We start from the raw sequence: 13,780 nt of genomic DNA on the forward strand, positions 1-13,780 counted from the left end.
TTGCAAATAATTTCCAAACTCAGTTACCATTTTTAAGTATTACCACCATGAAACAACTAATTATGCCTTTCAACACTGAGATTGGTAAGTGCACGCTGTTTAGTATCGCCATACGTTACTATTATTATTATTATTATTATCATCATCGATGGAAATGTGGAAACATAACGTCCATTGCTGTTAGGGAAACAGCGTGACTCGCAAACGAACATTTCACAATTGGCAGTGTCAGGATGAGTCATGCAAGACAAAAGTTGTAAGAGAGATGATGCACGTTAGGTGGTACAGCCCGCTGGACTAATGGTGTGTTTATCTGTATGAGTTGTTCACCAGACAGGGACTAGTTGCTAGCGGAGTAACGCGTCCGTGACAGACTCCATGTACAATCGTACACATCGCATTTTCTTCTTGTATTGTTCCAAAATAGTGTGGCAGACGTTTGGCATACACAAACGATGAATATGTGGATATGTCTACATCTACATCTACATTCATACTCCGCAAGCCACCCAACGGTGTGTGGCGGAGGGCACTTTACGTGCCACTGTCATTACCTCCCTTTCCTGTTCCAGTCGCGTATGGTTCGCGGGAAGAACGACTGTATGAAAGCCTCCGTGCGCGCTCTAATCTCTCTAATTTTACATTCGTGATCTCCTCGGGAGGTATAAGTAGGGGGAAGCAATATACTCGATATCTCATCCAGAAACGCATCCTCTCGAAACCTGGCGAGCAAGCTACACCGCGATGCAGAGCGCCTCTCTTGCAGAGTCTGCCACTTGAGTTTATTAAACATCTCCGTAACGCTATCACGGTTACCAAATAACCCTGTGACGAAACGCGCCGCTCTTCTTTGGATCTTCTCTATCTCCTCCGTCAACCCGATCTGGTACGGATCCCACACTGATGAGCAATACTCAAGTATAGGTCGAACGAGTGTTTTGTAAGCCACCTCCTTTGTTGCTGGACTACATTTTCTAAGCACTCTCCCAATGAATCTCAACCTGGTACCCGCCTTACCAACAATTAATTTTATATGATCATTCCACTTCAAATCGTTCCGCACGCATACTCCCAGATATTTTACAGAAGTAACTGCTACCAGTGTTTGTTCCGCTATCATATAATCATACAATAAAGGATCCTTCTTTCTATGTATTCGCAATACATTACATTTGTCTATGTTAAGGGACAGTTGCCACTCCCTGCACCAAGTGCCTATCCGCTGCAGATCTTCCTGCATTTCGCTACAATTTTCTAATGCTGCAACTTCTCTGTATACTACAGCATCATCCGCGAAAAGCCGCATGGAACTTCCGACACTATCTACTAGGTCATTTATATATATTGTGAAAAGCAATGGTCCCATAACACTCCCCTGTGGCACGCCAGAGGTTACCTTAACGTCTGTAGACGTCTCTCCATTGATAACAACATGCTGTGTTCTGTTTGCTAAAAAATCTTCAATCCAGCCACACAGCTGCTGGACCTTGGTGCATCTGATAACCAGGCTGGTGTCGCCGCTCGAGAATATGCTGCTAGATATCCTGGTCGATGTCACCGAGATAGAAATGTGTTTTGTCGTCTGGAGCTTCGTCTTCGGGAGACAGGTTCTTTCTTTCCACCATCGTGCGACAGAGGTCGTCCACGGACACGCCGTACTCCAGCTACTGATGAAGCTATTCTGGAGGTCATATGCTAAGAATCCCAGCGAAGTACACGTGTCGTAGCAAGACAGCTGCGTGTTTCGTAACGCACGGTCGTTGACGTGCTGCAAGAGCGTGGGCTGGACCCCTATCATTATTCTTTAACGCAACACCTACATCCTGCAGACCGCCGTCTGCAGATGCAGTTCTGTGAGTTGTTCCAACAACAACAGGAAGCCAACGACGACTTCACAAACACTGTAATACGGCCGGATGAAGCGCGCTCACTCGTGAGGGTGTCTGCAATAGGCACAATCCCACCATTGATGTGGTGTTAACCCGCACGTCACTCGCGACCATGGATATCAAGTTCACTTTGGCATCAAAGTCTGGGCCGCAATATTGAGAGGCAGGAGTTTGGGTCCCTACTCGTTCTGTGACCGGTTGCCTACACGGAGATATTGTGCATTCCTCGCAGACTATTTGCCTGACGCACTCGAAGATGTTCCACTTCATATTCGATAGACGTTATGATCTCAACATGATGGTGTACCTCCACACTTTGGAATTAACGTGCGACGGTATTTAAACAGAATATTTCCAGGGAAATGGCTCGGACGGGGAGATCCAATTGAATGATCTTCACGTTCACCTGACATAAATTTGCTGGATTTCTTCCTGTGGGGACACTCGAAGGAGCACGTGTATTCTACTCCGCCTACAAATGTGGAAGAACTGATGGTGCGTGTTCATGATGCTCTTGTATCTGTGGATGCAGGCATGTCGCGAAGTGTCCAGAGCTTTACGATCCAGAGGGTCGCGCAGTGTTTGGACGTGCAGGAGGTTCGCTTTGAGCATCTGCTATGAGGACAACGTATTCTTCTGTGAAAGTCATGCGGCCATTAATATGGAAATTATTATTGTCACTGGTTGCTAATGTGTTACATCTGAGCGGACGTACTGCATGCAGTATAAATGACTAGTAGATATCAAGCTATTTAACTGTGCAATCATCTTTAGCATCTCTAAATTGATATTGTTTTTGTAGTTATTCTGTTCTATGACAGGCCATTTGTTTCAGCTGTCTACCTATGACTTGCCTGACCACATTTTTGTTATGATAATCTTTGCAAAACGCTGTACTTTGTAAATGTCGGAAACGTGTGACTTAAGGAACGGTGTATACTACAATATTATAAGGCAGAATGAAATTGGCAAATAAAAACAAATACCCCTCGATCCAGAATCGATGCCTTGACTTCCTGCATGCTAACCCAAATTGCTATTCACTGCACGGATTTCACAGCACTACTCCTATCTTCTGACACAAGTAGTTACCCTATTTGCGATTATAGTGTTGACAGATTACCAATCAAGTGTTGAGTGATCGTGACATACGCTTATGGACGAGAACTGTGGCGAGAAATAAGAGGACGGCAGGTGCGAAAGTCACTGCAGAAGCGAATATCGCAATCACGACCCTTGTCAGCACCAAAGCAACACGGAGGGAGCTCCATAAGCAGGGAACTGCAGGACGATCGAGACCATGGCAGTCTTACTGTTACAGTGATTCCTCGAAAATTCGTAACAAAAATGGCTGAATGTGACGTTGTGATTCAATTTTCAGTACTAAGAGTGAGGTCGCGAGTATTAAATTTCAGAGACAGCTACTCAAATACGATCGCCCGGATGCAGGCGGAACTGTGATGCAAATGCCCGTAACGGGAAAACGTGGTAAGAAGCCATAAAGCGTGAGCTATGGACCAATCGAAGAAAGTAATTTGCTGGGGTGAACCTTGTTTCACTCTGTTTCCAAATTATGCCCGAGTTTACGTCTCCAGAATGAAACATGGCGGGGGGTCGGTGATAATTTGGGCATCCATATCGTGGTATTCCATGGGCACCATGGTTCTTTAAAGATCATAATACTGCCAAAGACTGTGTTATCAGGTCAGGACAGGTTTTGTGAGCACGAGGATCAATAGTCACATTCCCCTGGCCACCACAGTGACCAGATCTCAATATTATTGAGTCTTTACTTTGGAGAGAAGGTTTCGAGGTCGCTGTCAGCCTCCATCATCGTTATCTGAAATTGCCGCAATAATAGTATAAGATTAGCTTGAAAACCATACAGAAACTGTGTTTATCCATTTCAAGACGACAGAAAGCTGTGTGCCAACGGGTCTCCTACACCGTGTTAGGCGTTGGTAATGTGTTTTTTGGTGTTTCTATATTTTTATCCACTCCTTGTACATTTAATTAGTTGAAGCGATGCAGGTTTTAGCCGCAGTCCAGACGGTAGCATTATGTCAGAATTTTTTTTCGTTACAATTATGGAGTGGATCCTCCACGAGCATAATATGTGTTACTGTTCTTGAATGCGGCTATACTCTTACGGAGTCATCGCATTATATGAAACCATTAGTGAAGTCGGTGTACTAGTCTTCAATGTTAGAAAGATCTACCGGTTATCAAATATCGATAAATGTTTCATTCTCCGTCACAGTCTAATTGTCTCTCAGTACTGACTGGCTACTCCCCATAAGATTACGTGACTGTTCATTCTCCCGACGCTTGGCTGCTACATAATACCTGCAAGACGGTTGATGGTGGTACTTGCATTGTCATTTGTACAACACCAACTGGGAAACGTCAGGAGAGCCTTATATCTATTTTAAGTTGAGAGGAGAACTATCGAGACCATGGCAGTCTTACTGTTACAGCGATTCCGCGAAAATTCGTAACAAAAGTGGCTGAAAGTGACGTTGTGATTCAATTTTCAGTACTAAGAGTGAGGTCGCGAGTATTTAATTTCAGAGACAGCTACTCAAATACGATCGCCCGGATGCAGGCTGTGAACAAGTAAAGTTGAAACTGAAATCTCCTGCTTGGCAACGCTTGGTGACAGTGGAAGCAGGCTGTAGCTCGTGACAGAAACGTGACGCTGCGCCGTGCGGTGCCAGCGACTGCTGGACCGTCTCCGCTGGCAGTGGCGTCAGCTGTTTCGTCGGAGTGAACTGTAGCAACAATGCGAATTGTGGCGCACGGCTCTGCTAATGCGGCTGGTGACTTGCTCCGCAGGGTGGTGACTTCTATAGCCGTTGTCTCAGACCGGTAATTGAAAAACAGCATGGAGGGGAAGCAAGATGTAACAAACGGGCCCAGGGCGAACAAAACGTGTCAGGAAATGGTAAACATTATTGACGTGAGCTCCTTGATCTAAAAATACAGCTAAGGTAGTCGGAAGTGAGAAGAAAGTAGTCTTGTGTAATGGGGGGATTACAAAAACTTCAACGGAAAAATTAAAGCCTGGAAGCCGAACTAAGAAAAAGGAAAACACTCTCTTACGCAAGAGTAACGGCTACACACGCCAGAGCGGTGGAAAAAAAGAAGTGGCAATTAAAAAAAAGAGTAATACTATTTTTACAAACTGTACTGCAAAAGAAGATGCAAAAGTGCCAATGTAGAAATTAGCTGCTATTGTCAGTCTGGCACAGGGAGCAAACTTCATAAAGCAAATATATAAAATGAAAATAAATTTATTGTTAAAACAACTACAAAATATGATAATGCAAAACTAATTGATAACACTAAACTTCAACAGGTCCAGAATTTCTCTTGGAAAACCTCTCTTAACAACGTGCTGCTGACTTGCAGACACAGCAAGTTTACGGTGCTGCTCCTGCTCATATGTGGATCTGTCATAACAAGTGTATGCAACATTGGCCTGATGTCACGGTATGTGAACTTTTTGTGGGGAATTGTGAAAGACTCTGTTCATGTGTCTTCTATTACAAGAACTTTAGGTGGACTGTGACTGCAGTGAATGCAGCAACTTCGGACTTGCTCGCGGAAGTATGGAACGAATGTGACTATCGTTTCGACGTTTGTCGTGCGAACAGTGGAGGCTACAGTGAGCATTTCTAAAAGATAAATGAGAACTTCGACCTTACGACCTTACGTAATCGTAAAAGGTACCCCAATGTTGCATGTTCATGCACATAAAAGCATACCCTCTTAAAGATGGATGGTTTTTTGAAAATAATAACTTTGTAGTCCTTTGCGTAGATTAAAAAACATCTCAGGTTTCTAAAAAATGGTTAAAATGGCTCCGAGCACTATGGGACTTAACCCCTGAGGTCATCAGTCCCCTAGAACTTAGAACTATTTAAACCTAACTAACCTAAGGACATCACACACATCCATGCCAGAGGCAGGATTCGAACCTGCGACCGTAGCGGTCGCGCGGCTCCAGACTGTAACGCCTAGAACCGCTCGGCCACTCCGGCCGGCTCTCAGGTTTCTATCTTCATTTATGTAGAAGATATACTTTGTGATACTGGATGACCCTCCACCACCGACATTGGACTGTTGATGGCTGGAAACATATTGCCTAGTTGAACAAGTCTCGTTCCAAATTGTATCAAGCGGATGGGCGTGTACGGGTATGGAGACAACCTCATGAATGCTTGGACCCTGCATGCCAGCAGGGGACTGTTCAAGCTGGTGGAGGCTCTGTAATGGTGTGATCACCTGCATCCATTCATGTCCATTGTGCATTCCGACAGACTTGGGCAATTCCAGCAGGACAATGCGACACCCCACACGTCCCGAATTGCTACACAGTGGCTCCAGGAACATTATTCTGGGTATAAAGACTTCCGCTGGCCACCAAACTCCCTAGAGATGAACATTATTGAGCATACGTGGGAAACCTTGCAAATTGCTGTTCAGAAGAGATTTCCACTCCGTCGTACTCTTACGGATTTATGGAGAGCCCTGCAGGACTCATGATGTCAATTCCCTCCAGCACTACTTCAGACATTAGTCGAGTCCATGCCACGTCGTGTTGTGGCACTACTGCAGGCTGGGAGGGGTGGCGAGGGAGGGGAGGGAGGTGGCTGCACGATATTAGGCAGGTGTACCAGTTTCTTTGGCTCTTCAGTGTACTGTCCATAGAAGAACACAAAGCGTTTAAAAATAAGTCAGATAAATTGTATGAGGAATCAGAGGTCATGTATGAAATTCGCAAACTAGGTAAGGAAATGAAGATCAATATTTTATACTTACAGGCGCGATATACAAAATGTGGAAAAATACCTGCTGCGCAAATCATCTGACAGGGCCGGAAACCGATGACTGCTGAAATCATATTTAAGAAGCAGGGTTATCATCTCACTATATCTCTAACTCAGCGACACCATAGACGGGAACGTAGAGCAGTTTAAAAATAGCAATCAAATTGGTGCAAGGAAGCCACTAATCTATGTCAAAGGCTTGAATGACAAGTTCCACTACGGTATAACCCAAAGTAGTTCAAAGCAACATTGCCGCGCGGGATTAGCCGAGCGGTCTGCCGCGCTGCAGTCAATGCCTGTGCGGCTGATCCCGGCGGAGGTTCGAGTCCTCCCTCGGGCATGGGTGTGTGTGTTTGTCCTTAGGATAATCTAGGTTAAGTAGTGTGTAAGCTTAGGGAATGATGACCTTAGCAGTCAAGTCCCATAAGATTTCACACACATTTTCAAAGAAACATTGCAGGAAACCATAATGAAACTATAGATGGAAGAGGCAAACAGAAGTGAGAAATCTTCAATATATGAAGGATGTGAAACATTCCTGTCCAAATCATACACCGCAAGGCACCTAATGGTGTTTGGTAGAGGGTACTTCTGTTACCACTAACTGATCCACTCCTACCCGGCGCGTGGGAAAAACGATTATCAGCAAGCCTCTTATTAGCTCTAATTCCTCGAATTTTCTCGTCGTGGTCATTACGCGAGATGTATGTGGCAAGAAGTATGTGGGAGGAAGTCCGGCTCTTCCCGGAAAGTGCTCTCTCGAGATTTCAATAGTAGACCCGGCCGTGATGCACAACGCGTCTCTTGTAACGTCTGCCAGTGGAGTTTGTTAATCATCTTGGTAACGCTCTCGCGCCGACTAAACGATCCCTTGACGAAACGCGCGAGTCTTCGATGGACCTTCTCTGTCTCTCATGTCAGTCCTTGATTAATAGTACTCAAGAATCGGTCGTACAATCTCCTTATAAGCCACTTGCTTCGTGGATGAGATACATGTCCTTAAGCCTCATGCTATGAATCTCAGCCTGGCACCTGCTGTTCCCATTATTTGTCTCTTGTGGTCAAAGCACTTAAAAAGGAATGCTAGAATACACCATGTGAGGATAAGCGCTGTGTGCAGCTGACGTTAATGATGATCGGCAGCAGCTGAATCGCAATAGAGGACCTGACGTTGTGGAGGTATTGCAGTGCGAGATAGCATGCCAAATCCTGGTTAATACCGACGACGGCATTTCAAGAAAGGTTTGAGCAGCGCCAACAGTTTGTGAGTCAACTTTCATCCGATACACCACGGGAGGTTGTAGCTGAGGGCGGATAAACAACGCAGCGAATAACTGCGACAGAGGTGAACGCAGTACGATTGGCGATCATGAGAGTAAAATACGTTTTTCGATGCGGCGAGGTTTTTTCATTAAAGTTCGGTCATCAGCTTTTACCTCCGAATGCGGAAGTGTTTTGTTGACAGTTATCTATATGTGAGGAAAAAAAATCGCAGTAATAAAATAAAAGAAATGAGTTTGCAGGGGAAGATTTAAGTGCTCGTGTTTCTCGCGTGCTATTCGAGAGTGGAACGCTAGAAAAGTAATATGAAGGTGTTAAGAATGTATTCGCAAACTGGGACTACGATTGTATCACAGCTATACGACTTACTAGTAACATATGAAAATTGGTTCCGGATCGGTACCCGAAACTTGATATCTCGCTTTAAGCGAGTGGTCGCCTTAACTGCTTCGACTATCCGAGCACGCTTCCAGGGCTGACTCTAACCTCCATATGTCCTAGTGGCTATCTCCCACAGTGCTCGCACACAAATCGTGTCATGTACGCATAGGGAGAGACTTTAGTTTGCTCGTCAGACTGCCTTGCTTGACATTAAACACAGAAGTGCATGTCCGAATGAGCATTGCATCGAACTATACAGACACTGTAAAATACAAACACTGCACAACTATACTGAATTTGAAGGTGGTTTCATGAACCATATAGCAAGCACTTAAGTGTGTGTTGCAGAGAAGTTATGAAGATGTATATGTAGATGACATAAATCGTCTTCGTCTTAAGAAATGTGAGTTTACCAACTTTTGGAACTTCACACACTCGAACTAATTTTTGCATATGGGCTATAATTAAAAGTAAAGGGCAACAGATAATTTACATATGTGTTGTGTGTATAACATGAGAAATATTTGGGAATGTTGCAGAATGTAATAGCTTTGAATATGTTATACGCTGACGGATAACCTGGACGTGGAAATACTGAAGAGAGTGTGGTGTTGTGCAGACGGTGCTGGTGGAGCCAATGGTGAGCATGGGGCAGCTGACGGCACTCCTGCTCTCCTCCGGCTGGACCATCCCTATTGTCCCGGAACTCGACGACCTCACAGTTGGTAAGCCCGTCCTCAATTCACATTTTATCGCCTTTACTTAAGCTTTACACGGATTCCGTATCGCGGGCTATGGAAACGAACAGGGCCTCGTGTATGCTGAATTCGCCAGAACGTATGTGGCACCTTGGGGAGAAAGTAAAGGACGTAAAACAAGATTCTGAAAAAATAAATGATAATTTACTGAATGACATTTGTTCCTATTGTGTAAGCCAATTATGAACGTGGTGCAGATTTGACAGTAGGGAAAAAGGCCGCAGTTTTACACCTTTGGGGCAACGGCCTTGCCGCAGTGGATACAACGGTTCCCGTGAGATCACCGATGTTAAGCACTGTTGGGCGTGGGCGGCACTTGGATGGGTAATCATCCAGCCGCCATGCGCTGTTGCCATTTTTCGGGGTGCACTCAGCTTCGTAATGCGAATTGAGGAGCTACTCGACCGAATAGTAGCGGCTTCGGTCAAAGAAAACCATCGTCACGACCGGGAGAGCGGCGTGTTGACCACACGCCCCTCCTATCCGCATCCTCCTCTGAGGATGACACGGCGGTCGGATGGTCCCGGTAGGCCTCTCGTGGCCTGAAGACGGAGTGCTTTACACCTTTCGACGTCGAGGTTTGCGATTAGGGGGTGAATTATGATGTGAAGGTGAAATGCGGATTGTGATCTGGAATGCTAGTAGAGGCGCGTTTAAAAGTCTGTGAAATCTCCAATGGACTCGAGAGAATTGTTTTATTGGGAACCGCAAAGGTAAATCAGTGTTTTTCATAATGAAGATGTTGATTAACACTGTGTGATCTCTCCAGTGGACACTCCCAGTAATAAATAACTGCTCAAGTGACTTGGTCAGCCAGTATTGAACGAATAAAGATTTTTTTTTAAATGTATTCTGCGGTTTAGGATTTCGAATAACAGTATTTCTTTTTGAATTGTATGTTCTAAAATATATTCTGCAGTGGAGTAGTATTACTACTACTACTCCTCGGCTCTACAACCCTTGAAGAGCCTTGGCCTGTATAGAAAAATAGTATTTCGTTTTAAATTTACTGTTCTCTATTTATAGTGAATGGCAGAGATATTTTTATTCCCAACGGAGGTCAGTGGAATTGTGAGGAGGCGTATTGGGTGTGAGGGGAGGGGGAAGGGGGATTGCAAAATTTTCTTGATTATTCGTATCAGTAATATTTAGAGTGGTAACGGATGGAAAGAGGAAGGAGATTTAGTGTTTAGCTTCCCGTCGACGATGAAGTCATCGGAGACGGAGTGATTGCGTGGTTTAGTATATTGTCACATTATGTTATCGTAATTAACAGTGAAGCTGGCAGAGCTATGTAATTATTAGGTGGGTGAGAGGGAAAGGGTGTGTTTCTGTGATAGGTGTGCAAGTGTTCCTTACAGTAATATCACGTCCTCGTGAAATAAAACGGTATTTTTGACGTCATCGGCAACGAAGAGTAGTATTCGGCTTCGAGCAAAGAAGTAGAAGTTCACAAACCATATGGCAGACGTGAGTTTACACGAATACAAACTGAATAACTATCTCTCTTAAAATCGGAGACAAGGTGCTGGGCTTAACAAAAATTGTACTAGGTAGCAGATACAATAAACACCCTGTTTAGTTCTCAAGATTTCTTGTCTTTGTGGCTTCTTCGAGATCACATAAGTGAATTTCAGACAGCGTGGGAGTTATCTAGCAGCTACCCGTGCACTATCCCACGGTCGGTTTCATACCTACTTGGACGGTACCCTCACTGTCTATAGGACGTTAAAATGCAACACACAAAAAAAACGCAGTATCACTCTCATCCATCTGTAACTTTGGCAGTGACATTAATATGTGTACATCTTATAAAGTACTGATTCATCAAGTAAGTATTCAGTTGCAATTATCAACATCTGAACACTCAAAAACGCAGTTTGTGGAAGACACTGAAACCGTAGCTTAACTATATAAAAGCAAGATGCTCAGACTCTAGTGATAAAAATATCTCTTTTAACGAAGAACCAGATTCTTTGCCATATTAAGAAATTTGGTAGTAACGTTTAGACGTACACCAAAATATATAATTTCTTAAGAAAAGCTTTTTAAACAATAAAGATGACTACTCCAAAGCCATGCATAACACCTACGATTCGTCCCATTTAGCAATAAGTTAGTGAAAACTTTGTGACGTACATTGGATGGTCGTTGAAAATAAATGGAACAAACATGTTATTCACTGCAGGAAAGCCAGGCAATTAATAGGAATTGTATCAGTTCACTTGAATCTGTGATGGATGTAATAATATTTATTGTTAACCCGTCACTCGAATTTAATGTAGAGGAAATATCCTATAGTTATATACTGGGTATTTCTCCTAAAAATCATCAGGCGTATTTTTATGGTATTCCAGCAAATACTAGCAATTTAGTTTCTGCGATGTGTAAATAGAGGTAGTCTCAACAAGTGTTGTGCAGTGTTACGTGGCTTTATGCTTAATAACAGACCTACTATTTTATCAGTTGATTTATTTTCACCACGTAACGCCCGCTGTTTGCGTCCTTCTTCGTTGCTGAGCGATGTATCACTTTCCGCTCTGACGCCGCAACTCTTCCTTTCCTATATCTTTACTACTTTTTATCTATGTAAATGATGAACTATTGGTTTTGCCGTTTAACAACTTTTTAATAACTGTGGAAGTATTACAGGCATCGGGTCCCACCTAATGTGTCACCCGCCTATACGCTTTACATGAACCTTTTAAGACTCGATCGACCTGTTTACAAAGAGAAAGCAGAATATCTCTTCCTTTGACGTTGTCCAATAACTAAATAGGAAGCTCGACGCCCTCGCGGCCCAGGCTCTTCCATGGCTCGCCGTAGTTTTTGAGGCATTCGTTTTATTCCTTGCCCATTAGCCGCTACGTCGAACTTTCGTGGTGATCGTTGGGCAACGTCTTCCACGTTATCTGCAACATAAATAAACTTTTTTCCCACAGTATTTCTGAAAACCCAAAAACAAACTTAAAGAACACAATAATAATAACTGTTCTTACAATTATTCGTATAAGTCTTGGTCAATTTAATGAGGGGTGCGACAGGCCTAAGCCTTGTGACACCACAGTTGCTCATTGCGTCCTCCATGTTTCGCCTAGTGTCGACGGAAAATGTCCGTTTGTTTCTACTTGCAAGCAGCGTATTTTAAAGCGAAATTTTATAAGCCCATTTGATAGAGCCGCCTCATAGTAGTCTAGTGCGATATAAAGCTTAACTTTGTGCATTAACAGGGGCAGCAAAACACGACGTGTAAACAGTACTCCAGCAGTGAGTTTCGTAGTTCAGCCTTATTTAAGCAGCAAGGCGAGTGCATCGCTGCTGTTGGGCGCTACGCTGGTGAGACTGACGGAGAGTTGTGACGGCGTATTTGTGCTGTGGCGAGAGCAGAAAACATTCTCGCGCGCCGTTGTTAACGACGCGAAGCTATTTTTCCGTGTTTCACGCCACAGCATGGGCGAAGGCTAACGAGCAAAATAAGCGAATGCCGTCACAGCAAAGGGTCCATCGGTGGTACAGCTCGCTGAACTCGCTGATCGACCACAGAAGCGGTAAGAAGGCGATCGTACGCCTGTCCCTCCTTTGTACAAGTGCAAAGGCGTAGGACGGGCAGAGCGGTACCACAAGATGTCGGACTGCCGAATTTCGAATTAGGCGTCGAGCCTATTGACTCAGATGCCTTTATCGAGCTGCAGGCAACGGACATGGTCTACCGCAGGGCACTCAAGAGCGCTGTAGTGGCCCACATCGTGGACGAAGCAGAAAAGAAGATACCGACAAATCAGCGTGAGAATACGACCAAAGCGCTCCTCTCTTGAGCTGCCTTAACACCAACGAAGCTGCGCCGCTAGAGCTTTGCCGCGTGACCTGCTGACGAGCGGGGAGTTGACACGGCCCGCAGCTGAGGAAAATCGCGCTGGAGGATGAAGCTGCAGCCAACAAGGGCCTGCTGCTGCGCCCAGTCACTGACAAAGCGGAGCAGAGGCGGCCCCGCAGCAGGGGACTGTGTATCGAGCTGTATGATACCCACAATTAACGTAACTTACCCTTGGGTGATCTGTCGCAGATAGCAAGCAATCCGCTACTGCTCTTACTACCCTTCCAGACCAACGCGGAGGTGTTTTCCCATGGCGCTTGCCATGCTACATTTTCCCTCTGCTCTTAAACATTATTCTTCAAACGTTTTCGTCCATTTTCTATCTGCTAAAGGGGCCCATATTAAGGAGTAATCGTACACAGACATACGGACAATATCACAGTACCGCATCCTGTGATAACCTCGATTCAAATAAGTAACCCAGCTTTTTTTTTCTTTGTTTTAAAGATAGAACTGCTCACAGAGAGGTGGTAATGAAATTATATATGTACGATGTGTGTTAATTTTAAACTTGCTGCAGATTATGTGCACTGTTGAGTGGTACTTAAGTAAATAAATTAGTGAAATCAAAGTGAAGTAGAAATTAGAATATAAATGAAAAACTTGGTTTAGTTTAGAGAGTTACATACTGGCAAACAGCGGGCAGAACAGCAGAACAGAAGAGACAATGACCGTGAAGTCAGCAAGTTCCACATAAGCGGGCGCTGTCGATTCAGCCTTCAGGGCATCGCCCGACCGGCTCACGTGTTTCTCAGTTGTCGCATG

General features: G+C 44.4%; 1 protein-coding gene across 1 annotated transcript in view; it reads left to right on the forward strand.

Annotated features, from left to right (window-relative positions):
• The window catches only part of LOC126249721 (delta(24)-sterol reductase-like), a 63,134-nt gene that overhangs the window by 14,221 nt on the left and 35,133 nt on the right, over positions 1-13,780 (forward strand). Inside the window, exon 3 of the mRNA XM_049951402.1 lies at positions 9,003-9,108. Coding sequence (XP_049807359.1) covers positions 9,003-9,108 — 106 coding nt within the window. The remainder of the gene's footprint in view (positions 1-9,002; positions 9,109-13,780) is intronic.

This window comes from Schistocerca nitens, chromosome 3 (assembly GCF_023898315.1).
Source record: "Schistocerca nitens isolate TAMUIC-IGC-003100 chromosome 3, iqSchNite1.1, whole genome shotgun sequence".
Classification (NCBI taxonomy): domain Eukaryota; kingdom Metazoa; phylum Arthropoda; class Insecta; order Orthoptera; family Acrididae; genus Schistocerca; species Schistocerca nitens.